At 42.4% G+C, this 27377-nt stretch overlaps 1 protein-coding gene across 1 annotated transcript; it reads left to right on the forward strand.

Moving 5' to 3' along the window:
* Positions 1-11242: 11242 nt before the first annotated feature.
* Positions 11243-17399, forward strand: LOC147444952 (BTB/POZ domain-containing protein At1g67900-like). The gene is made up of 4 exons (XM_086527462.1): positions 11243-13910; positions 14071-14140; positions 14480-15775; positions 16213-17399. Exons 1-4 carry the CDS (start codon positions 13852-13854, stop codon positions 16846-16848), a joined length of 2061 nt encoding a protein of 686 aa, XP_086383588.1. The 5' UTR covers positions 11243-13851; the 3' UTR covers positions 16849-17399.
* The last annotated feature ends 9978 nt before the right edge of the window (positions 17400-27377 follow it).

A 27377-nucleotide genomic window follows, 5' to 3' on the forward strand; every position in this document is an offset into this window, starting at 1 on the left:
TCTCTGTGTGTGTGTGTGTGTGTGTGTGTGTGTGTGTGTGTGTGTGTGTGTGTGTGTGTGTGTGTGTTGTGTGTGTGTGGATCTTCCACCGCTTTGGTTTTGACATGGAATACATTGATCATCCAAGCATGGTAAATTGATTATCCCAATTCTCTCTTGAATAATTGGATGTAAGTCTAAGACTCGTTGGATAGATCTTTGAGGTCTTGTGGGATAGTTCATAAGTGGAGTGCATGGAATCTAGGATAACCCTCTTATCACCCAAATCTGGTAGGCTAGTTATCTATAGGTCATAAGTTCAAGACTTGCTAGATATTTGAGGTCTCTTATAGTTCCTACAATGTCTATACTTCTTTTCTTGTTGTTGTCCTTCTTGAGGATTTGTTGAGAGAAGGAAGAGCTCTCTAATTAAGATAGAGATGAGTGTCAATGTCAACATTCAAGAGCCTTGATGTCCCTTGCTCAAAAATAAAAATGAAAGCACATTTCAAGTCATTCTCACGGTGCCCCATACTGTCAGAAGCTTGTGGAGAGAGCGAGAGAGAGAGAGAGAGAGAGAGAGAGAGAGAGAGAGAGAGAGAGAGTTTGTATACACAATTTTAGCCCTTATACACACAGAGTCCTAGTGATTGGTAAAAACCTAGGTTTAGCTAAATTTGAAATTCTCTGTATGATTGAAATTTGAAGGCGAGAATCTACAAAATTTAAAATTTTCATTCTAAATTTCTCCAAAATCCTTATAATGCACACAGTTATCTCGACTATGTCTTATTTGTAGGTTTTTCTTTAGTCTAGCTATGTCTAACTACTATTTATTTTGAGCACTGATGCAGGCATTTTTCTCTCCTTTCCTACGACTAGGGCTTGCCAAAAATATTTTTTTCCAACCGAAGCCACACTTAAAACTCTCCATATTTTAAGTCAAAATTTGAAGCATTTTGCCCTATCTACACTAAAACTTGTCAAATTCTCAAAATCAGGTTGGCATGTGCTCTCTCTCTCTCTCTCTCTCTCTCTCTCTCTCTCTCTCTCTCTCTCTCTCTCTCTCTCTCTCTCTCTCTCTCTCTCTCTCTCTCTCTCTCTCTCTCACACACACACACACACACACACACACATGAAGGAGTACGAGCGGAAGTGCGACACGAGAGAGAGTGCGAGAAGAAGAGCACGACGATATGGTGAACTCGCTCTACTGTAATGTGTAGAGCATAGTGATTTCTTATTAGGTTTTTACAAAAGAATATGTGTACATACCTGGTGGCCCGCCCACTTACCTGGGCGACCACATTGGGCTTTATACCCCAACAACCTCCCACTTAAAGTCCAATGTGGTACTTTAAGTGTGAGAGAAGCTACTATACAAGCTAATATACAAGAGATGTAGAGAAGTGATGTACTACCCTACACCTGACTGCTTGCAAAAATGCGCAAAGCTCTCCGAGGGAAGTCCTTTTGTAAGTAGATCAGCGGGATTTTCTGTGGTGTGAACTTTGACAAGCTGAAGTTGCTTATCCTCGAGCATTTCCCTGATGAAATGATACTTCACATCCACATGCTTTGTCTTTGAGTGATAAACTGGATTGCGAGCCAATTGTATAGCACTTTGACTATCACAATATAACACAGGCATCTCTTCTTTGATTCCCAAATCTGTTACTAGTCGATTAAGCCAAATTGATTCTTTGCATGCCTCTGATGCTGCAACATATTCAGCCTCTTTAGTAGACTGAGTAACACAATCTTGTAATCTAGAACGCCATGATACTGCTCCACCAGCCAATGTAAAGACATACCCTGACGTAGACCTTCGGTTGTCTAAGTCACCTGCATAATCTGAGTCTGTAAAACTCTTTACACTTAGTTCCTGACTCCCATAGCATATACGCATACTCTTTGTAGCTTTCAGGTATCTCAATATTCCTTTCACTGCCTCCCAATGTTTCTTGCCCGGGTTTGACATGTATCGACTTACTACTCCTACTGCAAATGCAATGTCTGGGCGAGTAGCAATCATTGCATACATCAAACTACCCACTGCAGACGCATATGGAATCTTATCCATTTCAGCCAGTTCTTCCTCAGACACAGGACAATCTTGTTTGCTAAGTTTCACATATGGTGGCAATGGAACACTCAGTGCCTTTCCCTTCTCCATATTGAAACGTTGCAAAACCTTGTCAATATACTCTGTTTGAGATAACCAAATCAACTTCTTTGATCTGTCTCTCTCAATGCGCATACCAAGTATATGACTTGCCTCACCCATGTCTTTCATGTCAAACGATTTTGCCATCTTTGACTTCAAAGCTGAAATTTCTTCCAAGTGCTTGCCAGCAATCAACATGTCATCCACATACAAAATAAGGATCAGCCAACTACCATCCTTAGCCTTCTTTGTATATAGACGGTGATCGAGCTCACTACGTTTGTAGTTTTGAGAAAGCATAAACTTGTGGAATTTATGGTACCATGCCCTCGGTGATTGTTTTAAGCCATAAAGACTCTTTAACAACTGGCATACCCAATCTTCCTTGCCTTTCTCAACAAACCCTTCTGGCTGCTGCATGTAAATTTCCACATCTAAATCACCATGCAAGAACGCTGTCTTGACATCCATTTGGTGCAACACCAAATCTAATATGGCAACCAATGAAAGAAAGCATCTCAATGTAGTCATCTTGACCACCGGAGAGAAGACTTCATCAAAGTCAATGCCTTGTTCTTGCTTAAAGCCCTTGGCAACAAGCCTTGCTTTGTACTTTGGCTGACTATCATGAGCGGTGATCTTATACCTGTAAACCCATTTACAAGGTAGAGCCTTTTTGCCCTGTGGTAATTTAACTAGCTTCCATGTCTTGTTTTTATGCAGAGCTGTCATCTCTGACTGCATGGCCAATTGCCAATTCCCGGAGTCCTTCATTTGCACTGCTTCCTTGTAACATGAAGGCTCATTGCAATCAGTCAACATGACATAGTTCATAGATGGAACAAACCTATCAGGAGGTCGCGTGACACGTCCAGATCTACGCACAATAGGTGGCTCAGGCTCAGCCACAACCTGTGGTTCCACTCTATCCTGTCCTTGCTCCTCTTGAGCCCTGACATTTTGTCTTGCACGTGCAGGTCCATCTTCTTGGAAGACAACTCTTCTAATCTCCTCAACCCTCTCTGGTTTAGAATGATATTTGGATTCATTAAAGTGAACATCATTGCTGCGGACAACCTTTCTGGATTCGGGATCCCAAAGTCTGTACCCCATCTCACCAGAATTACCATAGCCTAGAAAGATGCACTTTCTACTCTTTGGCTCAAGTTTGTTCCTAAATTCCTTTGGAACGTGAGTATATGCCTCACAGCCAAAGACTCTGAGATGCTTGTATGAGGGCATTTTGCCTGACCATACCATCTCTGGCACTGAATCCTTCTGCAAAACCTTGCTAGGAGATCTATTTACAAGATGAACAGCTGTTGATACAGCTTCAGCCCAAAACCCATTTGGCAGCTGTGCATTAGACAACATACTTCTGACCTTCTCTTGTATGGTCCTATTCATCCTCTCAGCAACACCATTTTGAGGAGGATTGTAAGGAGCAGTAAGTTCACGTTTTATACCTTTTGACTCACAAAAGTCCTGAAAGGCCTTTGAAACATACTCTCCACCATTGTCAGTGCGTAAGCATTTAAGCTTCTTGCCACTCTGATTCTCCACAAGTGTCACAAACGTTTTGAAAACACTAAACGCTTCATCCTTGTGCTTGAGAAAGTAAACCCATACTTTCCTCGAGTAATCATCTATAAATGTCATAAAGTAAGAAGCTCCCCCTAGAGATAGGTTAGGCATAGGTCCACACAAATCACTATGAACAAGTGCCAACTGTGTATCTCTTCTACTGCTTCTATGCTTATGTGGCTGCTGTGTTTGCTTACCATACAGACAATGTTCACAGAATTCAAAATCATTAAATGAAAAGCCAGGCAAATAACCAGAACGAGACAAGATTTCCATTCCCTTCTTGGACATATGTCCTAACCGGCTATGCCACAAAGAAACGTTCGGCTGCTCGGTTACATTGATTACATTTTTAGAGACATTTGATACATAAATCATGTAAAGTCCTCCAGACTTTACTCCATGTGCTACTGTCATAGAACCCTTGGATATCTTCCACATGTTCTGTCCAAAAGTGGTGACGTAGCCAGCATCATCAAGTAAACCTGTGCTGATCAAGCTCTTTGTAATTGCGGGAACATGTCTCACATTCTTCAGCGTGAAAGAAGAGCCATTCTGAAACTTCAATTGAACATCTCCAACACCTAAGATCTCACATGTCTGCCCATTGCCTAGCCGAACATGATCTTTAGTGGTCACATAAGAGGTAAACCACTCCTTGTTTGGAGACACATGAAGTGATGCCCCTGAGTCTATAATCCAGTCACTCAGTGCATTTCCATCAGATGCTGTAAGAAGAGCTGAGTCCATTGTATTCTTCAAGAAGTAGATGTCTCCTGACACTAGACTGTCATCCTCTGCAACAGTGTTTGTCACATTTATTTCTTGAATCTTCACTGAGGACTTGTTCTTCTCACCATGGTCTTCAGCTTTCTCTTTGCCTTTTTCTGCTTTCCATTCTCTGCAGTCTCTTTTCATGTGACCCTTCTTGCCACAATGGTAGCATTCTATGTCACTCTTGCCTTTAGCACTGCGGGACTTGCTACGAGACTGATTCCTCTTTCCACCTTTGTACTTTTCTTTGGTCCTTCCCCTGACAACTAAGGCTGTTCCTTTGCCTTTGTCCATTGTCTTTCTATTGGTTTCTTCAGTAAGCAGACTTCCTTCTACACCTGTTATGTTCAAACCATCTGGAGGTGCAGAATTACTCAAAGCTGTGCGAAAAGTGTCCCAACTTTCCGGCAATGTGATCAACAGGAACATAGCTCTAGCAGGTTCATCAAACTTGACACCTTGAGCTGACAACTAACTGTAGATTGTGTTGAATTCATTCAGATGATTGGACATGGGTGTCCCTTCTTTCATCTTCAAGTCAACAAGCTTCTTAAGCCAGTATACCTGTGAAGCTGCACTCTGCTTCTCATAAAGATCACTCAGCTTTAACCATGCTTGATAAGCCGACATCTCGTCTGCTACATTGAAGTAAACGATTTCTGCCAAAGTCAGCATAATGGTAGAAAGTGCCAATTCATCCATTTTGCTCCATTCATCTTCGTCCATATCTTCTGGTTTTATCCCCTTGAGCTTTATAGGTTTTATATGCTTCTTTTGTACCAACACGTGCCAAATCTGCTGCTTCCACAATGGGAAATTGGTTCCATCCAGCTTCTTGATATTGTAAAGAGCAGTGTCCTGTGATCCAGCCATAGCTACGCTTCAAAGTAGTTTACTTTCCTGGGAAAAATTCGGCAGAGTTTCCCCTGTAAATTGACCTCTGAACCAATATCAACCTGTCAAATGAACCAAGAAAGCTTCAGATTCTGCAGAAATTTTGGCAGAGTCTCCTTTGTAAAATGGCTCTGGTGTACTAAAAACAGACCAAAAACAGCTCAAAAACACTGTGTCTCTGACACTGTAAGCTGTGGGTAAACATGTCCTGCACCTGTACTGTCTCTGACTGTCCTGTCACTGTCCGGTAAGCATAGACTGCGACAATGCCTCAACGGCAGTAAATCAAAGATGCAATCCCAACTGTCTAACTCATAGTCAATACATCCTAGCTGCCTATCTAAGGGTGCTCGAGGGATCCCTCCAAGACCTGTATCACCGAAAGGATCTCAACATTCGAGAATCCCCCAGCTCAATAAAACCTCACTCGACCCTCAACAAAGGCTGCAGTAAATCTGACAGTACATAGACTTCCCACAAAGTCATACATCCACAAATTTCCCACTGTATGCTGTAACCGCTGCGGCGGTTGTTTGCTGCGTGACTCACAGCCAGCAAACCCTCAACAGACATACATCATCTCTGACAATACATCTCATGTGGAAGTACCTGTAATGTCAGGATGAAATCTGGAATATCAAGCAGCAAACACAAGCTACCTGATGAACTAGTGGATGTCGCCTACAGTCTGTGTGTAGATGCGCCCGTGTCGTATGTGACACGCCTCCAAGAACTGTGAGCCGTCCTTCGATGTGTAGACAGCCACAAATCAACACTCTGGGAGTCTCGATATCCTCAACACCTACAGTTGTAGGCCAAAAACCCCAAATTTGCAGAGTCGGATCTGCACCCGCTGAGACCACGTAGTCGAAAATGGCCAGCGCAGAGCTTTGTCGAAGCCGAACGGTAACCGAGATGACCTCAGAATGAATTTCTGAGCACACCGAGCCCTATGGGCCGACCCACAAGATTTGGGGCCGTGTCTTTGCCTGTCGAATTTCACTCCAATCTGAGCTGGTGACCCGAGCCTCCTGCAGTGATGCCCCGAGCCTCGATCTGAGCTCTGATACCAGTTGAAGGAGTACGAGCGGAAGTGCGACGCGAGAGAGAGTGCGAGAAGAAGAGCACGACGATATGGTGAACTCGCTCTACTGTAATGTGTAGAGCATAGTGAGTTCTTATTAGGTTTTTACAAAAGAATATGTGTACATACCTGGCGGCCCGCCCACTTACCTGGGCGACCACATTGGGCTTTATACCCCAACAGCACACACACACACACACACACACACACACACACACACACACACACACACACACACAAAGTTTAGGTTCGGCTCTTAGCACATTCTTGCCCACTCCAACGCTTTTGCTCCCCTTCTTGCAGACACATATTTTGGTAGCTTAAGTAGCACAGTGAAACTTTAATTGTTTGCACTCCTGCTTCTTGCTAACACGAACATGTCAACACTTCGGCTCTCGCTCCTTGCCAGCACCTTCTTTTGGAGACTATGCAAGAGACAGGATGGGTTGCCACTTGGCAAGCTGAATCTCCTTCCCAATAACAGGATACATAGATGTCAGAGAATCTAGTATTTTCTTTGAATCGCAACAAAAATAGATTATGAAAGGTGAGTTTTTTCCAAGAGGATTCTTTAGAGGAGAACTAGAAAATATGTTGGGTGTTGCTTTCATTGCACTATTTACACACATTAGGACATTAAATCATGTACATAACTTGAAGAGAATTACACAATTGAGATTGACAACTTGTTGAGGACCGTATTTTCTTGGAGTTAGTGGTCCCTCCAAAAGGACTTTGTATTATAATTCTCTCTCAAAAAGAGCTTTGATTACAACACAAGCTTGTGCTCTTGCAAAGATTTCCTCAAACCAAGAAGATGGTGAACGTCATGATTGCATGGTGTAACCGTCCTTTCCAAGTCCTAAACACCCCAACGGGGAGAAAGAACTATGGGGTAAGAGGTAGATGAGGGTGACGAGAAGTATTTTTTAAACAAAGAAGCAATAAATTCTAGTATGCTTACTCCATGAGCAAGCTTTAGAATAATAAATAAGAAGAAGAAGACGATGATGATCTTTCATGAATTCACTTACTTGGATTTGCATCCATAGCCTAGCCAAGTGCTTGAGGATATGAACTAACTTTGGAGCTCCCATGAGAGAGAGTGCTCTTGCTTTGGCACAATGAAAACTAGAATTTCCATGAGCCATTCTTTTTTCTTTTTATGTACTTGCCAAAAACTTTCAAATAGAAGGCTTACTACTTGGACCAATTAGAAGTAAACATTTTAAAATCCAAATTAATTCATATGCTAACACTTCCACTCTCCCAAGCTTGTTATTCTTGCACAATTGTCCGCTCATTCTTTTGACTTGAATTTGGCAAGGATATATTCACACACACACACACACACACACACCAACTTCCACAACGCAAATGTGACCTACTTTGGACACGTGGCCTATCTAAAGTGGTAACGAGTCAACTTACCAATTATGGTAGCGTTGAATAACCTTAGACTTTTAATTTTTCCTAGCATTAATCAAAACCTCATAGACTGACTTTTAATTCTACTGGCTTTGAGTGTAAGATCTTTGCACTATCCTTTGGAAGCTCTATGAAGCTTACTCAAGCTAGAGACTACCTACTAATTTAGAATTAGGACGGACTCTAGTAAAGATTAGACTCGTCCTTGGGATTTAGAACTTAACCTCTTGTGCAAAACCCTAGCACATTGCTTTGGAGGTATTACGAAGTGGATCCCAAAATCTGCTAAATTTAGACTAACTCTGATGAATTTTAACTTTATCCTAAGGCTTTCTAAACTTCATGCTTGGAGTCTAATGAGTAATTCTAATTACTTGACATTAACAAAGCTAGTTTTTATTTTTAGACTCCTATAATTATTCTATCTTTAAAATTAACAAAGGTAGCTTTTATTTTTAGACTCTTATCGTTATCTAGGTAATCTATGTTGTTATGTATCTTTAATCAAGGCTCCTCAAGATAGATTCATCCTTCCTTGACATGTACCTTTAATCGAGATAACTAAACAACAATTATTCTTGATCTTCTATAGACTTCTCTTCTTTGGTTCTAAGCCTACTGGAACTTCACTTGTTCTCTTTTATTTTTCTCAAACTTATTTTATTTTTCTCAAACTTAAATGGCCAAATTAAGATTAAAGTTACTTGTAGAAAGGCATAAGCTCATTTTCATGACAAAAGCATAAGATTATATGCATTGTCTAATGGCTCCAAAACAAATAAATTCACTCCCATATAGTGACTATATGACTAAAAGAAAGCCAGAAGAAAGGTGATGAATACAAAGTCTATGATGCAAGCTTGTCCACTTCTTTATTTGGACAAGAAAAATCTTTTGACTTTCCATTTCCATTGGGCTTTTCAATTCCTAAACCCACCATTCACTTATGCATTGGAAATGTTTTGAAAGGATTTTTAGTTTTTTGAGCTTAGGGAGGCCTACTTGTAAGACCCACGTGCATGTTTAAATCCTTTAATGCAAAGTCTTTAACAAATATTCCTCCTCCAAAACTGAGCGAGAGTAAATGTGAATGGGGGTGTTAGAATTAATGTAACGTAAGGGACCAAATAGGTCACCTTTACTCTCTGCCATTCCTGCAAATGCACAATTCCTTAATAAGAGTGAAGGTTCTTTCAAGTGGGTGGGTTTCACCTCACCACATGTAAAAACTTCTACCAATGCCACCTAGCACTTCTAAAATAATTCCACCCTATCTCCTCCTTGCCATGTAGTCATTAAATGCACCTCATGCATGGTCATAGCCTGCATTCTAAGCAGTGTTTGGGAAAAGCGTGGCAACTTACAATCGTGCCACTTTAAAATTCAAAAATTCCGGTTAAGAACAAGGGGAAAAGGATAAACCCCAATAAGATTTTGATGAAAATAGTATTAATATAATAAAATTAGTTCAAAACTTCAAATTTTCCTCTTATAAATCTCATAAAAAGAAATTGTGTAAGTTTTTGAAGATGATTTTTTTCAAACGCTGATTCTAGGAGAAAGAAATCTCTCTATTTTTAGGTGTCTTCACATGGCCCTCACATGCTCTTTATTCCCTTGCATTGGCCTATATAATCAAGCCTTAACACAACCACTTATTGTCAGCATTGTGTCATGTGTGTCATTGGTCTCTTGCCTGATGGTATTAATGTGTGTAATTAAGTGTGTTATCGAGAGACCACACACTCTAGTGTGCAGATTAAGCTCTCTAATTACATTTCCATATATGTACTAATCAAGTGGGGTCCTCATTTTCAACACACTTCCCAAGGAGGATAGGTTAGGTGCTTCTTCTCCTTTTCAATTTACATTGGAGTGGACCCTGTATGTTGAGGAACTTCCTACCTATTTCCTTGTGTTCTCCATTGCTTCTTGGGGGTATGACTTGATTATCAATTGGAGGGTGTGATAGGTTACCACTAAATGCCTCCTCTACTTTCTCTAAGGAAGCAAGGAGGGCAAACATATGCAACCTTTATGATGGGTTTACTAGATGACAAAGTTTAGTGATGGACTTTTCAACAGAGGCATCCTTTGGTTCTTCTTGCACTACAGGGGGACGTTGAGCGGGCGATTTCTCTTTGCGGGGTTTTCTACTTGGGAAATCCTTGATCAAGTGCCCTTGGAGGCCACAATGAAAGCATGCATTAGCTAAGTGTTTGTAGCTTTCATCTCGCATAATGGAGATATGGTTGTAACGCCCTTTAGAAAGATCAAGCTCCATAAGGACTTAAGGACGACAACACGGGTGGAAAACCTAATAAGGTCTCACTCTAGTACATTACTGAGGGGTGGCAGAATGGACATGATATATGAGTGGTATTGTAGTGGAAAGCTTGGGAATTAATACAAAACTAGGAAGAGGGTCAACTTGAGCTCTGGAGGGAAGTTGGGGACCAATGAAAGACTCGTACCAGGGAGTTTTGAAACATCCAAGTACCTGCTCCCAAGAGAAAGACTACCATTTCTGTTGATTTAAGCAAAGAAGAAGTAAAAGCTGTTTGGGAGGGCCTAAGTAGCACTCACCTCCACACCATTGAGATGCCAAGGAGGCTCGTGCCATGCTTTGAGAGCTACCATTGGAGGATGAGGCTTGAAAAAGTCGTGTAATCATCCTCTTGCTGTTTGATGAGATTCAAAGGCCAAACTACAAAAGATGCTTAAGCGGTATCATTGGGTTGAGCATGCTTGGGAGCCTCGCTTGATTAGGGGAGGTGAAGTTTGTTGAGCATTTAACTCCAAAGCTTTTGCTATACCAATGCCTCAAAGTAAGCCTTGTTTGGACGAGTGACTTCTTTACACATGTGCACAATAGTCCCCTGCCCTCCCCCCACTGTTGTGCAAAACTACAATGGGCATGCAAAAAGCTCTACATTACCCCTTTCCCAAGAGGTGGCGAGCTTGCGATGAGGAGGAATTGCTAGGGTGACAAGAGAGGAACTGTGAAAGGGCTAGTGACAATGGGCATGCATAAAGATCTACATTGTCCCTTTCCCAAGGGTTGACGAGCTTGGGATGAGGAGGAATTGCTAGGGCGACAAGAGAGGAAGCTGTGAGAGTGCTAGCGACACCGGGAGACTAGCCTTCACCAGCTAGGGTTCGCCATTGACAAATTCCTTAACTATGGTTTTTACCTCTTGGCATGGGGGTGTCAATTTTATAGAAATAAGCTTGGCACTTATTTTAAACTTGTGTCATCTGGTGAGGATTGGCAACTTGGTTCATCTTAAACTCGCAAAGGCACTCCTCTCTCTCTCTCTCTCTCTGGCGCTCGCGCGCGCGCACACTAGCGACATACAGGCGTTTTCAACACCAGTACCTGAGGCCTGACTCTGGGGCTTTATCGTGGAATAGTGGGGCAGTCTAGTCTGGTGGGTTACCTGCAATTGAATTGTAGAGCTCTGTTGCATTCAAAGGGGGCTTGCCAAGTTCCCACAGGCTAACGGCGGAGACTCCCTCTCAAGTGCAACGTCTTGTCCAAAACACATATATGTCCATTGTTGACACAGTGATATCCCCCCCCCCCCCCCCGCCCCCCCCGACACACACACACATTTGAAATTTGGGCACACCGCACCCACGTGACCCACTGATCCCACACAAGGAGATAAGGTAGTCAACGTATGCAAGAGAAGGATGCTTGTCTTGTCTCCTCCTATTCACACACTCTCTCTCTCTGTCTCTCTCGGAGTTGATAACCCAAGAAGCAATCGTAATGCATCCACATTGCACAGTGTGATGGGTGGTTTTGTTGAGAAAGCTGGCGTGCTCCCGCACTCTCATTCCCTCACACACGCTTACCCATGCAGAGATGAGAGATCCAAGGAGAATTTGGTAAGATGTCCATTGATTGGATAGGAAGAATGTGCAAAAATCATTGATGAGTTCCACTAATTGTGGGCTTATCTTACCCTAATTACATAATACACAGTACCAAAACATTGACGCTCTTCCTTTGCTTGCAACCCAATGAGGTGCATGCGACAAAGGGCCTACTAACAAGTTGGTAGGAAAAGGGATAGCACTAGAATTGGGTGGTGAAGGGAGATAAATAGAAGACCCCCTATTTGCTGTTGCTTTAGGCCAAATTTTGAGCTACAGAGAAGGCAAACAAACAGAGAATTGTGCATTGCAGAGCTCCCTCTTGCTCAACTAAAGGCTATGCCCAGGAGCAGTAGCGGGGTGATCACAGATTTAGAGCCGATCTGTGCGAGACCAAACGGGCCCTTGCATCATCAAAAAGCGCTATTGATGAGCACAGAAAAGTAGCTAGAAGGCAAGGCTTCCCTCCCGTTGAGTGAATTTGAATCTCTCGGCCATTGGCAGAGTGAGAACTTAGAAGGGAGAGAGCCTTCTTTTGCCTCCATAATTCCGCAAGGGTAACCGGCAAACTGCGCCGTACTGCTGCGTGGCGCGCCGGGAAGCGACTGCTAAAAACAAAGCCCCATCAAGCATGTGAAGGTAGAGGAGAATCTCATTTGGGCTGTGAAGGAAAGTGCAGATTCAATCAGATCAGAACTACGAGCATCAGAGAAAGGACACCAGGAAGGGGGGGGGCAGGGAAAGATAGAAAGGAAAACAGAAAGATTTGTCAATGTCAGAAACAGAATTCATCAGAGTATAGGCTAATAAAGCAGAGAGCAAGAAAATAGCAGCATTTGCACTGCTCTCTCTTTTGCACTCACAATCACAAACTACATTTCCTTTGGAATGTGAATTGTCAAAAATGAGTGTTCTGTTATAAATTTGAAAAAAACTCTTCTACCTAACTTCACTATCTCTATAGATATAGACTCATATAGTACTAGGCAGATACCTGTTTGGCTACAACATAATGTCCTGCTCTTTAGCCATCAATGTTGCAGCTATCCTTGTTGTCATGCTAGGCTGCTAGGCTGCTACTAATAAATAGTCATATTATTATGAAAGCTCCATAGCCCAATGGCCCCAAATATGCTGGCTTCTGGAGCCTTTTCAGTCTAGAGAATTAAGAGGTTATATTCTCTCTCTGTTCAAGCTTTTGTCTCTCTTTACCCCACACACACACACACCCGATTTCCAAATATATTCTCTCTCTCTCTCTCTCTCTCTCTCTCTCTCTCTCTCTCTCGTCTGGTGATCTTGAGACTTGCCATGAAACTGAAACCTCTGCACTCTGTCTCTTCATGAAATCCAGCTTGCAGTTTGCAGCCGCAGATTCCACTTTAACATCAAGCTCTGCATTCTCTACCTGCTGCCCAAGAGATCTATGTATCAATTTATGTGAGCACGGTAAGCAATCAAGCCCTTGCTTCCAGAAGATGCAAAGCAAGCTAAATCACAGAGGGTGGTCACCTCTTCTTCCATAGCCATCACTAATTATCAAGGCATTTGTGAAGCTTCTTGACAATATATTGTGTGCACTCAGCAAAGGTGAGATTAGTGGGTCATTAGTGTGGTGACACATTTTGCTTCAAAGTAATCTTCTGCTGAGGTGGGTTTTGCTTGCCATTGTTGGAAAGACAGGTAGTTGATCTCTATCTAAGCAATCCTGCTATTACTGTGTTATTAGTAGGCCATTGTCAAAAAGATGGGTGGGTGATTGCTCCTCTTCTCATTCTCATGGTAAGGAGAGACATGGGTGGGTAAACCTCCTCTTAGGAATGACACTCAAACTGCCTTAAGTGCTCTTTGTTGCTGCAAAATGGGCAGATAATCCCGCCGGCAATATCGAGTGGATTTAGCACATGATTTTTCTTCGGAACCTTTTATCCAAACCCGTGCAGTAAAATTGCCAGTTAGCAAAGACGTGCATCCTATATATTTACCAGATTTCGGTGCAAAGCCATTCTCCACCTCCCTCTCTTTCCCTGCTTCACTTCACCTCGCACAGACATATGCAATGAAGTACATGAAATTAGGCTCCAAACCGGACATTTTCCAGACCAGCAACAACATAGTGTGAGTCCTCCTCTCTTTCTACTTCCTCCGCAAATGCATGTGTAAAGATGCATGAACATTCACAGCTTTTAAGTTTGACAAATGTGTGTGGACTCTTTGTGGCGTTGTGCAATTTATTTGCTGAGACCTCTCGTTGTTGTTGTTCTTCTCAAATAAACAGGACCGTCTCTTGTGAGCTTGCAAGCGATATCACCTTCCAAGTTGAGGACATTGTGCTCAAATTACACAAGGTAAGCAGTGTACAATGTTATGCATTGTGCTGCTCTTCTTCCACCTTAAGCTTAATGTTGCTCGATTTGATAATGAAAGACATAAAATTTTACGGTCATTGAGTGTTTGAGACTTGTGCATTTGCTTGCACATTATTAAAGAGCTCAGGATTGTACTCTCTTCATTTCAAGACAGAGCGTGAACATACACCCGTTTTGCTTGCATCGTGACTGCTGGAGCTGAAAGATATTTACCATGATTTTCTTCATGGTGCTCACATATATACTGCATGCTCCTTTGAGTCACATGCAAAAATATGGGTGCAAATGTGCTTACAGATGCTATGACTGGCTTTGCAGTTTCCTTTGCTGTCAAAGTGCAGTAGACTTCAAAGCGTTACAGTAGATGCGACGCTTGAGGAGGCGGTTGTGCGGCTCGACGACATTCCTGGGGGTGTAAAGGCCTTTGAGCTTTGTGCTAAGTTTTGTTATGGCATAAGTATCACCCTCAATGCATACAATGTGATATGTGTAAGATGTGCTGCCGATTACCTTGGGATGACCGAGGAAGTTGAAAAAGGCAACCTGATGTTTAAGCTTGAGGTCTTCTTAAGCTCAAGCATCTTCAAGAGCTGGAAGGACTCTATCATTGCTTTGAAAACAACGAAGTCATTGCTTCCGTGGTCTCAAGATTTGCAGATAGTTAGTAGATGCATCGATTCAATCGCATCAAGGACATCTGTAGATCCTTCAAAGGTGGATTGGTCATACACTTACACAAGAAAGCTTCCGAAGAATGGGATTACCAAAACATCCAGCCCTGTGCAAAATGGCACACCAAACAACCATCACTATCGTCCAACCCCTGCACCCAAGGATTGGTGGGCTGAAGACATATGTGATTTGGAGATTGATTTCTTCTTCAGAGTGATGGTGGCAATCAAGACAAAGGGAAGAATGTCTCATAAGCTCATTGGTGAAGCTTTGCGTGTTTACTCATACAGATGGCTTCCTGGCATATCCAAAGAGCATAAAGCAGGGTTTGATAGTAGTGGAAACAGGGCCAAGAGTTCCTCTCTCGAGCTTGTTGAAAGTGGTGCGGCAAAGCACAAGCTGATGCTTGAAACTATAATTGGTCTCCTGCCGAATGAGAAAGGGTCATGCTCATGCAGTTTCATGTCAAGATTGCTCAAGGCAGCAACAATATTGGGAGTGGATGATTCCTCAAAAATGGATCTTGCAAAAAGAATAGGTTTGCAGCTTGAAGAGGCCTCACTCAATGACATCCTTGTACCCTCTCTATCCTATGCAAATGATACTCTCTATGATGTCGATTTGGTACATCGTATTGTTGACCATTTCCTCTTGCAAGATCATACCCCATCAAGCAGTCCTGTGGGTCACCACCCCAACCGCAATTATGAAAAACGCAGGTCGTTGTCTGCCGATCATCTGGACTTTTTGGCAAGCAATGTATCTGCTGCCTCACCTGCGGCTAAGGTCAAAGTAGCTAAGCTCATTGATGCATATCTAGCAGAAATAGCTCGTGATCTGAACTTGCCACTGGCAAAATTTATTGCTCTTGCTGAGTCTATTCCAGAGTTTGCACGTCCTGTGCATGATGGCCTGTATAGAGCTATTGACATTTATTTGAAGGTAAAGCATTCTCTGCTCTTTGGAATGGCTTCTATTTAATATCGATGTTTTATTTGAAGGTATGGCAGTGCTGTTTGCACCTCATTTATCATTATGCATACAATGAACATATGCGGCATTTGGGCATGAATGCTGTTAAGCACATATCTGTCCTTTTCTTGGGAGTGTATAGAAGTCATGGATGCTTAAAATGTAAACATAAGTCATGTATATGCTGCTTCGATTTACAAGTCATTTAAGTTTAAAATATAACCATAAACAACTATCCATGTGATCGTACAGCTCTAAACAATATATGTAGATGTGCTAATTTTTCCTATTGAATGCTTCTTGTAGTGCTAGGCATCATTCTTATTTCAGATTGTCTTTTGAGTTTATAAACACTGAGTGCCTTTTATGTTGTGTCTCTAATGTGAGGGTATACATTTTTTGTGCAGGAGCACCCAGGGCTCTCAAAAAGTGAAAGGAAAAAGCTTTGCAAACTAATGGATTGCAAGAAGCTGTCCATGGATGCTTGCATGCATGCTGCTCAGAATGAGAGGTTACCTTTAAGAGTGGTAGTGCAAGTGCTTTTCTATGAGCAAGTAAGGACAGCAATGGCGGGTGGTATTTTGATAAGTGATCTGCCTAACAATGTAAAGTCACTCCTGCCGCAAGCTGAGAGCTCCTCTGAGGAACACAATGAGGATGCCATTGTTGCACAAAACAATGGACACACACAAGAGGAAGAGTGGGCCTCAGTAAACAATGGGTTCGTTGCTCGTACAGGTAATGGGACCAGTGTAAATGGAACAGTGGGTCGTGCAGAGAGCACAAAGGGCAACGTGCGACAACACGAGGTTTTTGCATTGAAACAGTCGAAAGCTAGAAATCTGTTTTCCAATTCGAAGAGGATGCTTAATAGGCTGTTATCTGTTAAGCATGGCTCATCTGCTGGCAGCAAGGACTCAGACATATCCAAAAGCTCTGAAAGCTCTGTGAGTAGTGTTCCTTCCAAAGCAGAAATGGAAAACACAACACCAGCAACAGCAACAATAAACATCATAAGGAGAAGACGCCATTCTATCTCGTAGCATATATTTAGCATAGACCCTCACTATATGCAGTAAAGAAGAGAGTTTTCCGTACGTCTATTGGTTATGTCTGGGCTGGCCATTTTTCTCTGTGGAAGGGGAAATGCACTTGAAAACTTCATCACAGCCCAATGTTGGTAGTTCTCATCAGATGTGAATTGATGGGCAGGATGGTAGAACTCTGTACATCATGATTTCCTAGAAAGAGGGAAGGGGGAGTCATTAAGTTAGCCATGTGCCAATCAACTTGCATGAATTTGGGTTGTGAGAACATGATCAAGATATCTGCAGAACCTTGAGCATGCAAATCGTTTTGCTCGAGCTTAAACACAGGCCAGTATCCAAGTTTTAAACATTATCTCCAAAAGCTTGTGTCTTTTGTTGCGAGGGTCTGCGCGTTTCGCCCATAACTGATGGCACTCTGGTATTCATCTTTTATGTTTACAGATACTAAAATATGACATGAACAACGTGATGTTGTCACATGCAAATTGGGACGTGTATCAAAACAGTTGTATTCCTAATAGATAAAACATCAAGTGTTTAATGCAGGTGGGGTTGCAATTAGGGCCTATAATGTTTTGGTAGCATCCCTTCAAATGCTTCTGGCTGTTGAATGTGCCCCTACATGCTCTCAAATGCCTGTTTCACTAAATGATCATTGCAATTGCCTTCATATATCTGTGAGCATGCATGTGTGACTGTTAAATCTAAGGAAATATCTTAAGCATTGTATGCAAGGTTCACATTTTCATTTGTTTTTATTGTATAATATGAAGCATAAAATTAGCCACCAAAGTGCATTTAGGCTAGTCATGATTTAAGGGCAAAGGCTTTGCGTATTGAAGGGTTTGGATGTATATGTTTCACTCGCCAAGTTAAACCTCTCCTCTTCATGTTGTGTGAAGAGTCTTCTGGCCCTTCGTGTTCCAAATTCTGTTTATTTTGGCTGAAGGAGGGCATTGCCTCCTACTCTCACCAGTTTGCTAACGAAAGAGAAACCACGCCGTCGAAGATTTCTATGTAAGCATGAAGGGAATGCATGCACATTCCATCCGAACCAGTAAGGCTGTTCCAGATGATACGCATGTGTATTGGATGTAGCCTTTTAGAGATCAATGCGTTCTAAATGCATTACATTGTGGGCGACACCATGTCAAATAGCTAAGGCTCCCTTAATGTTCTCAATTCCCAGCTACAGAGGCCAATCTCAGCCTACTATGAAACTTGGAACGCAAAATAAACAATATTTCCCCGTTTACCTGCTTTATTGAGTAAAAAATCCAAGTGTGGCTATGACGCAGACCTCTTGTATGGATGTTTTCAGGTGGGTAGTAAACATCATGTTCATGTCATTTAAATTGTGTTGGCAACTTTTATGTCTTCCTTGTCTTTGCATCTTCTGGACATCCTTCATTGTATGTGGGTTGTTGCCATCACAATTGGACCCATGTGATCGTCCCGCATGTAGTGGATGTCCAAGTCATTGTGCATAGCATCCATCACTCGCTGTCAGTTGAGACAATGCATTAAATTCTGGATGGATACATCCCATTGACCCTGGTCGATATAACACAAGCTCATTGAACATGAATCTGACCTGTCTGTATGGTTGCATTCTATCTAATCATGCAATGTCCTTGCGCGGTTAAGGGAAAAGCTATAGGAGAGCCTTGCATGTTGCATCAGCTTTGCTGCTAAGGATGGCAATGGGCATGGATGTACCTTGAGTGGTCCACTACCAAAGTGTGAGATATGTGCGGGATTGTATGTGAATTTTGATGCTTGTGTATTAATGAACGGCATGTGTGTACCAAAAGTGCTTGTTTGATGTACATGGCATGCCACAATAATGACTAATAAGGTTGTAACACACACATATGTGACATGTTGGAGGGTGTGGGGTGAATTGATGTACATGGGTGCACGCAGTTGTACATGGGACAGGATTGCATGTGCCATGGGTGCATACATGGATGGGCATGGAGGGGGCACTTTACTCATGTTGATGTGGATGGCAGGTGTGGACCTGGAGACAGCTTCAGAAACCTCATTTCACTTTTGCATTATGAATGGGTGACATGATGTTACATAGGGGCTGATATGCAGAGAAAAGCTTTGTCCTGATTTTGTGTCTGCCCAGATTTTGCTCGCTTTGCCCTTTCAGTCTTCTTCACACTTTGCAAGTACAAATTGTGGGAGAGCCTTTCATGCAAATATGAGAGGTGGACTGGTGCTTATGCAGCATTGCACTTATGAGGTGCACCAAATTTCTTGTGGTAGATTGGGGCTGCACAAAGTGCATGCAGGCTTTTCTTTTCGCAACAAGCTGAATTCACTACAATGGAAACTAAAGCTAGGCTAGAATACACAGATTTAGCTGATTAAAGGAAGCTTTTTTCATGTGGGCGATTTCCAGTTCATCATTCTGTGAGGTTGGGCCCGGGTACCATCCATATATTCAATGAACAAAGCTCTCTCTCTCTCTCTCTCTCTCTCTCTCTCTCTCTCTCTCTGTGTGCGTGCGTGACATGTGCTCTCGGACGCGTGCAGCCAGATTCCTGAAGTACCGCAAAGGTTCAAACAATCAAACTTTAAATAGCATAGACTTTTAAACTTATGGTTGTGGGCCGCGGCAATTGTGGCCTATGTATAGCCTTGACTATGGAGAAATTGTCATCTTTGGATTAGTCTTGTTGATTAGTGACACATGGCAAAGTTAGATGATGGCAAACAACTTGGGTGCCACACAGGCCACTCTGACTTTTCCCCGTGTTTTTATTGGACTCACTGACAACAACTCACCCCAAGGTCTCTATCCTACATGTCCTACATGCAATGGCTTTGAGGACCTTAACCGGGTTCAAACGAGCCTGACGATAGCTAAGGAGCTTGTGTTGTGCCTCCATTGCCTATGTTCACAAGGTGCGGAGGAAGATCAACACATAAAAATGACATGTAGAGTGCAACCAATAGGTTTCATCCAAGTGGTAAAGCATTTGCATCAAGTTGTTGTTGATTCGTGATCAAAACTACAAGTTTCGCCCATGAAGTGGCGAGTCCGAAAGTATCTTTGCTTTTCTCTTCCCAATCTCTTTGCGCCACATAGGCAACACTTTCTCTTTGTTTTCCACCAGGTCATCTGAATACAGCCTTAGCTGCCCAAAGGCGGGTTGCTCAAGGTTTTTCTCCAATGTTGCAAATCTCTCCATCCTGCTCCATTCCTCAGGAGATTCTTTTGGGACTCTACAAAGGCCTTGATATTCTCTTATGGAACTTATGGAGATGTATATATTTATGGCACAGTTGGTGCCAAAGAAACAATGCTTTGTTTGGAAGTACTGAAGAGTACAACTCTTATTGGTATTGTTTGACCTCATAAGATGTGCATATCTCTCCCCTTTCTCTCATGTTTACCATTGACCTCTGTTCAAAAGCATTTCAAATGGAAAAAATGGGCCTATTCCCAGCTTAAGGCTTCTCATGATAGATGATTGTAAAGTTTTGTAATTGTTTCCGTGGGACTGCCTCTTCCCACCCTTTGAGGCTTGAGATGTATTCAACTTTTACTGTAGAACTATTGTGCTACAGTAAAAGAAGCTCAACTGCCCAAGTACCTATAACCCTTCTTCCTTGCAAATTGGCCTAAGAGATGGCCCACTGAGGAGTTAGTCTCCTACATCAATCGTGTTCTCATCAAAGCCCTAGTTTTTCAAGCTCCCTAGGACCTTAGCTATAACTTCATTTGAATCAGCCAAAACCTCTTGTTATTGTTTTGTTTCTTCTTCTTCTTTTGGATTTTCTCCTCTAGTTGCTCCTCTTCTTTACCTCCATCTGCACTAACAACATTCAAGTTGTGCACCATCTTCACTAATCTTTAGCTCCAATTATATCCACAATCTGACTTGCAAATATGACCACATTCATGCTCACAATTGGAGACTTCATATTGGCCATATCTGCAATCGCCATGTGGTCATGTCCCCCAATGTCTTGACCTTCCCTGACCTGATGGAGCCTTTAACTCGTTGATTGATCGCCCTTTGCCTTTCTAAAGGAGAACATTTCGCTCCTCTCATATATGCTATAAAAGAAGTCAAGCATGTCATATGGACTCCTAGCCAAAGTAGTATGACACCATTGTTAGCTAGCAAAATAGCATATAGGGACTGTTAGTAGGTAAGACTGTTAGCTGAACTAGCATATGGCACTATTAGGCAGCATAGTGCTAGTACTAACAAGCATAGGAGGAAATGCTAGCTAGTATGGTGGCATCATTAAGCACCATTGTGGCAGTGTTATCTAGCATATTTGTTAGCACTAACAGGCATAGGAGGCAATTCTAGAGAGCATACTGGCATTGTTATCGAGCATAATTTTTATACTAAGAGCACAATGACACTACTAAGTATGACATTGGAGTGCTAAGTAGCATATGTGGGAATGATGACACTGCTATTTATGGGGGATGGGAATCAAGGAAGCTTTTGGAGCGAGCCTTAGAGGGAGTTTTTGCTAAACCTTTACTATACGGGTGTTTCCAGGAAAAAATCTTTCCATGCATCAATTAGAGAGAGCTTTTTGGAGGGAATCTTTTTTTTATAGTTTCAAATTCCAAAAGAACTTTGAAACTAACTTATACATTTTAAAGAGTACACTTTGGACATAGAAAACCAACAACAAGACACAAGGCACCATCATATACTGAATTTCTCAAAAGAGAATTACAATATCAAATGAACAGTTACAGTTCATGCGACACAATTACATGGCAAGTCTAAGAGTTTTCTTTGATGCAACTCAATTACACTCCTTTCTTGTAACGACGACAGTTGAATACACGTAGTAGATCCTCATTTGTTAGCTTGCTTTGATGGATAAACATATTGTGGTTTAAATCCAAAGCAGCGAAGGAAGATGAAGTAAATATGCTTGCAGGCCTTGTACGGTTTGCCTTATGCCAATCATTCTGTGAAGTCTCCACATGTACACATTGGGCGACTTGCCATATGAACTTCATACCTCTCGCCCCAAACTTGTGAAGAAGATGTTTCTACCATGAATTTCTCATGCATGTTTGTCTTAACGATAGTGTGATGCACAATCCGGGCTTCAATGGTAAGTGCCGATTCAATTCTCTTGGAGGCTTGAATTGACACTCCCGACCGAGAATGCATATTGTTGGTTGCCTTAACTGCAGCCTTCGTTACCATGTAGCCTCATGTTTCCAATTCCTGCAACTTTGAAGAAATCATGTTTGTTCCCTTTTCCAATTGCCATCTATTGGGGACTCTAGCAAGGCATTGAGTGATTGTGTTATAGATTTTCCATGTACGATCCACACTATCATTGTAGAACCACATAAATTGTGCCTTTGAGCGCTACTATGAGCACTATCAACCCTTCGTTCCCAGGTCTGAATATCCCAAAAGGATGGTGCAATAGCACCTGCACCCATGTTCTTTATATTCTTTTTGCATTTATCAACTTTAGATCCTTACCACCCTTGACATTGAACCCTCCTTCTCTCTGGTACACGACGGATTTCCCACATTGTCTTATGAATGTCCGTCTCCTCAACCACCAATCCACCCTCATGATCCTCACCTACCTGATCTCCCTCTCTAGTGGTTGCTTGGAGACCTCTAAAATTTCACGAGATGTTTTGTGTAAGATACTCAAGTCGGTGTGAGGTATTCTTCTCCTTACAGTTTACCTTCGTAGCCTATTTTCGCTTTGTGGCCACTGTACTTCCGAGAACAATATATAGTCAATCACGCTATCACCATTGTGCTTTCTACATGTAAAGTCATTGGTGGCTTGCCATAGAGACACACCATTTGCAATGAGCATTCCGGTACTATTGCACATATGTATAAGTGACTTTCCATAGTGATCCAGTTCTTTTGCATCATTAGAACTTCGATTATACATGTATGAGTCATCCATTCTTCTTGAGACGTGCGGCATGTCGACTTGTTGTGTGTCGTGTTGTAACGTATTTATGGGAGCATTTATGTTTCCAAAAACAATGACTTCACCTTTATCTTTGTAATGAGCAATGTCTTCCTCTAGTTCATCAAAGGGCTGATCTCTATCCATATCCAAGCGAGCATAAAAGTTGGAGTCATAGTGAGGAATGTAGCAACCAGCCACAAACATGACTTGACCATTTGGTGGGCTGATTTTCAGCCATAAGTAGCGTATATACTTATCTTCTTTGACAATGGAAACATCTTTCAAACCCTTTTTGGTCATACATGCTACGCCTCCTTGGCCTCTTGGTTGCTTTGCATTTTTGGCCCACATCAAATAATGCACATCGTATTTGTCAAATCCAAGAATTCGTTGCGCATCATGCTCCCATGTTTCGACAAGAAGTATCACATCGGAGTCATTGGTAAGTTCATCAATGCCAATTCCCGCATTCCATGGATACCTGTTACAATTCCAAAAGCTTATTCGCAAGCGTGAGTTGGTCTCATAGATCATGTGTCCCTATTTGTTGGGTGGACTCGCATCCTCCTCAAGTGGCTTTTACCTTCATGCTTCTTTCCTCATATGCTTTGCGACGTACATTTTGTTGCACAAGAGTGCGATCCTCATATACATTACAACTCGTTCCTTTGAAGTAGATCCAACTATTGTCAAGGATGATCTTTCTCTTTACCTCATCAGTCATGGTACATACAATAGGTCTTTCTCCCGAGGGAGGGACTCCTTGTTTTCCAACTCGATGTGCACCATAAGCCATGATTCCTGACATGCCAAAGTGTGTATCAAAAAACTCTTCAATAGAAACCGCAAGAGATTGGGGTGTTTCCATGCTTTCCTCCTTGATTCCACGAATGACGATGTTCTTTGAGCGTTTTTGTCGTTCTTGCAATTCTTGAGTGTCCACATTCTCTACATTCTTTGCTTAGACAATGGCTTGCATGATAGGAGATGTAGAAACCATATTATCCTTACATATATCAGCCCAAGATTTGGATGCATTTATCATCTCACATACATCATGTCATAATGTATCTATCGTTTTCTCTTTCAATACGTGATCATTCTCAACTTTGCTCAAGTGCTCTTTCAATACATTCATGTCAACGAGAGCGTTTACATTCTTGAACTTCATTCTCAAGATGCATCAAGCGTGTTGTTTGCATTTCAAGAACCTTCTCGAGGTGCTCATTCTCCACAACGAGAACTCTTAAAGTGCCATTCTCCATTGCAAGTGCGCGCAACTCTTTCCCTTGCTTGTTGACGGTTTCTTGTAATGAGATCAAGTAAGCCATGATCATTGCTTCCGTTGTTGTAGACGATGTGGCTGGATTAGCATCCAAATTCCTTGGAGATTTTGCATCATTCTCCATGGTGAGTGTGGATTTTCCACCCTTGCGAGTTTTGTCTGACATTGCCTTCAAGTCGGCAACAAAAACGAAAAGTTTTGACAGTTTTGACAGTTCTGAGATGTTCTTACAGCAAAGCCTTCCATTACACAAAAAAAATTTGTCTTTATATCAATGCGTAGAGGGCTTCATGCTCTTCGATTGAGGCTATAGATCACCTAAACCGGAGTTCAAATGAGTGAGTTATGGTCAAAAGAGTGAATTGTTGTCTACTACGTCAAAAAACGGCTCAGAGAGAGAGAGAGAGAGAGAGAGAGAGAGAGAGAGAGAGAGAGAGAGAGAGAGAGAGAGATAAAAGGAGGTGTCAAAAATATATGTATAATTAGATATTTTGTCATGTACGTTTTGGGTTAATAGTAGCTTTATTTCCCTCTCACCATATAACTCCCACCCTTCTACTCTCTCTCTCTCTCTCTCTCTCTCTCTCTCTCTCTCTCTCTCTCTCTCTCTCTCTGTAGCTTGCAACCAATGATAGAGGGTACTAGTGCTCAATATAGACCAATGATAGAGGGTGCTAGTGCTCAGTTATAGAGAACACAAAAGAGAGAGAGAGAGAGAGAGAGAGAGAGAGATCCATCTCCAGCTTGCAACCAATGATAGAGGGTGCTAGCGCTCAGTTATAGAGAACAAGAGAGAGAGAGAGAGAGAGAGAGAGAGAGATCCATCTCCAGCTTGCAACCAATGATAGAGGGTGCTAGCGCGTAGTTATAGAGAACAGGAGAGAGAGAGAGAGAGAGAGAGAGAGAGAGAGAGAGAGAGAGAGAGAGATCTTGTGCACGCTCATAGTGAGCGCTAGCCCCCACTTTGAGAGAGAGAGAAAGAGAGAGAGAGAGAGAGAGAGAGAGAGGCAAAACAAGCGAGAGAAACAAAGGGGTAGGGAAGTGAGAAGGATGGAGACAGGGAGAGAGAAATAGTCTATATAAAGGATTTGAGAGATAGATTTTTTAATTTGTTGAGGATTGTTGAAGGACTTCTATCTGAGTGAGTCTTCTCTTTATCTCAATTTTCTATACTCTCTTTCACTCTATCTCTTCTCTCTCTCTCTCTCTCTCTCTCTCTCTCTCTCTCTCTCTCTCTCTCTCTCTCTCTCTCTCTCTCTCTCTCTCTCTCGCATGTGCACAATCAAAGTGGGCATTCACCACGAGCATGAGAGAGAGAGAGAGAAGGGTGGGAGTCAATTATTGTTTAAAAACGCAAATGATGAAATTTTCAAATATATATTTCTTCTATCCATCCCTACATCCTTGAGCCCATCCCGTTGAGTGCGATCTGCCCCATGCCTCCATTCGTCTTAGCTCCCATTCTCTACGCTGCGAGACAGGACGTTGGGGCATTGGCGAGGAGTCTCATCGACTTTGCACCTTATGCCCTCGCCAAGTGCGAGAGAGTGAGTACCACACACTACTTGAGTGCTCAGCTTTTGACCACATTAGGTCCTCTTTTCCCCATATATTCAGCCATGAGCTCTCTATTGCGATGCTCATTTCAGCCATTTATGAGCATCGAGAGTCACTTATGACCTCCACTCACACCACGTGACATGTTTATTTGGTCCCATAGGTCATATTTGACCTCCCAGGATGATAATAGAGCTCTCTCTCTCTCTCTCTCTCTCTCTCTCTCTCTCTCTCTCTCTCTCTCTCTCTCTCTCTCTCTCTCTCTCTCTCTCTCTCTCTCTCTCTCTCTCTCTCTCTCTCTCTCTCTGTGTGTGTGTGTGTGTGTGTGTGTGTGTGTGTGTGTGTGTAATTGGACGCTAGTGCACTCTAAGCGTCCAATTACAAAGAGAGAGAGAGAGAGAGAGAGAGAGAGAGAGAGAGAGAGAGAGAGACGAGAGAGAGAGAGAGAGAGAGAGAGAGAGAGGGAGGGAGGGAGGGAGGGAGAGGAAGATAAAGCGTAGGAAAGATATCTATATTTAAAAAGTTTATCTTTCGTTTTTTTGTGAATAGAAACCCATATCTTTTCTATCTTCCCTACCTCTCTCTCTCTCTCTCTCTCTCTCTCTCTCTCTCTCTCTCTCTCTCTCTCTCTCTCTCTCTCTCTCTCTCTCTCTCTCTCTCTCTCCCCCCCCCCCAGTCACACCACCCTCCCCCCTTCGTACTCTGTATCTGGGAGCTAGCACCCTCTCATAGTTAGTGCAACCCTCTCCCTTTTCCCCCAGTCACACCACCCTCCCCCCTTCGTACTTTGTATCTGGGCTCTATCACCCTCTCATAGAGAGAGAGAGAGAGAGAGAGAGAGAGAGAGAGAGAGAGAGAGAGAGAGAGAGAGAGAGAGAGAGAGAATGGTAGAGACAGAGGTGGGGAGCGACATAGACAAATGGAGAGTAAGAGGGAGAAGGTAATGGGGGAGAGAAATATGGCATTGAAAGAGAGAAAGAAATGAGAGGAAGAGGGGGGAAATGAAGAGAGAGAGAGAGAGAGAGAGAGAGAGAGAGAGAGAGAGAGAGAGAGAGAGAGAGAGAGAGGAAAGGATAGAGAGATAGGTATGGTGAGTGTGTAGGGGGAGAAAAAGAGAGAGAGCGAGAAAGAGGAGGAAAGATAGATACAGGTTTGGTGAGTGTATAGAGAGACAGAGAGAGCATGAGAGAGAGAGAAAAGATTACGATTTCATTGCTTTTTTTCAGATCATAGAATTTGTGTTGTAGTTTCTGTTCACAACTAAGATAGCCAAGAAATATGATGATGGTGCTTATGTTGAGATCATTTACAATGGAGAGGCAATCAATGTAGGTCAAATCAACAAGACATCAAACTTGGCTCACCTTCATGGAAGCAAATTGCCATTAGGTTGTTTTTTCATTGCAGTTTTGGAAGTATACGATGGCAAGGATGCTCCACTCCCTCACGTCCCTTCTACGAATGAAGAAATGACCACCCTTAAGAAAGCATAAAAAAGTCTTATTGCTTGGCCTAGAAGCGATCTGGTATTTTTTGGCTCCATCTTGATTGGTTTTGAATTGTCTTCTCTTTCAGTGTTATTCTTACAAAATTATTTGTTATATGACCATGCTATGTTTTTGTTTATCTACGAGTTACCAAGACAGCAAGGAAAGAACCACAAGAAATGTCTCCATCTGCTAGCGTGTCCCTATCCAAAAGCACACCAATTGGTACTATGTCATCGCCA

The sequence above is a fragment of the Adiantum capillus-veneris genome, chromosome 13 (assembly GCF_014529385.1).
Source record: "Adiantum capillus-veneris isolate H3 chromosome 13, ASM1452938v2, whole genome shotgun sequence".
NCBI lineage: Eukaryota > Viridiplantae > Streptophyta > Polypodiopsida > Polypodiales > Pteridaceae > Adiantum > Adiantum capillus-veneris.

Excerpts from the sequence above, each read along its gene's own strand:
- LOC147444952 (XM_086527462.1), top strand. The coding sequence starts at position 13,852 with ATGAAGTACATGAAATTAGGCTCCAAACCGGACATTTTCCAGACCAGC. Across the intron at positions 13,911-14,070 it reads CAGACCAGCAACAACATAGT|GACCGTCTCTTGTGAGCTTG; the intron begins GTGAGTCCTCCT and ends TCAAATAAACAG. Across the intron at positions 15,776-16,212 it reads CTATTGACATTTATTTGAAG|GAGCACCCAGGGCTCTCAAA; the intron begins GTAAAGCATTCT and ends TTTTTTGTGCAG.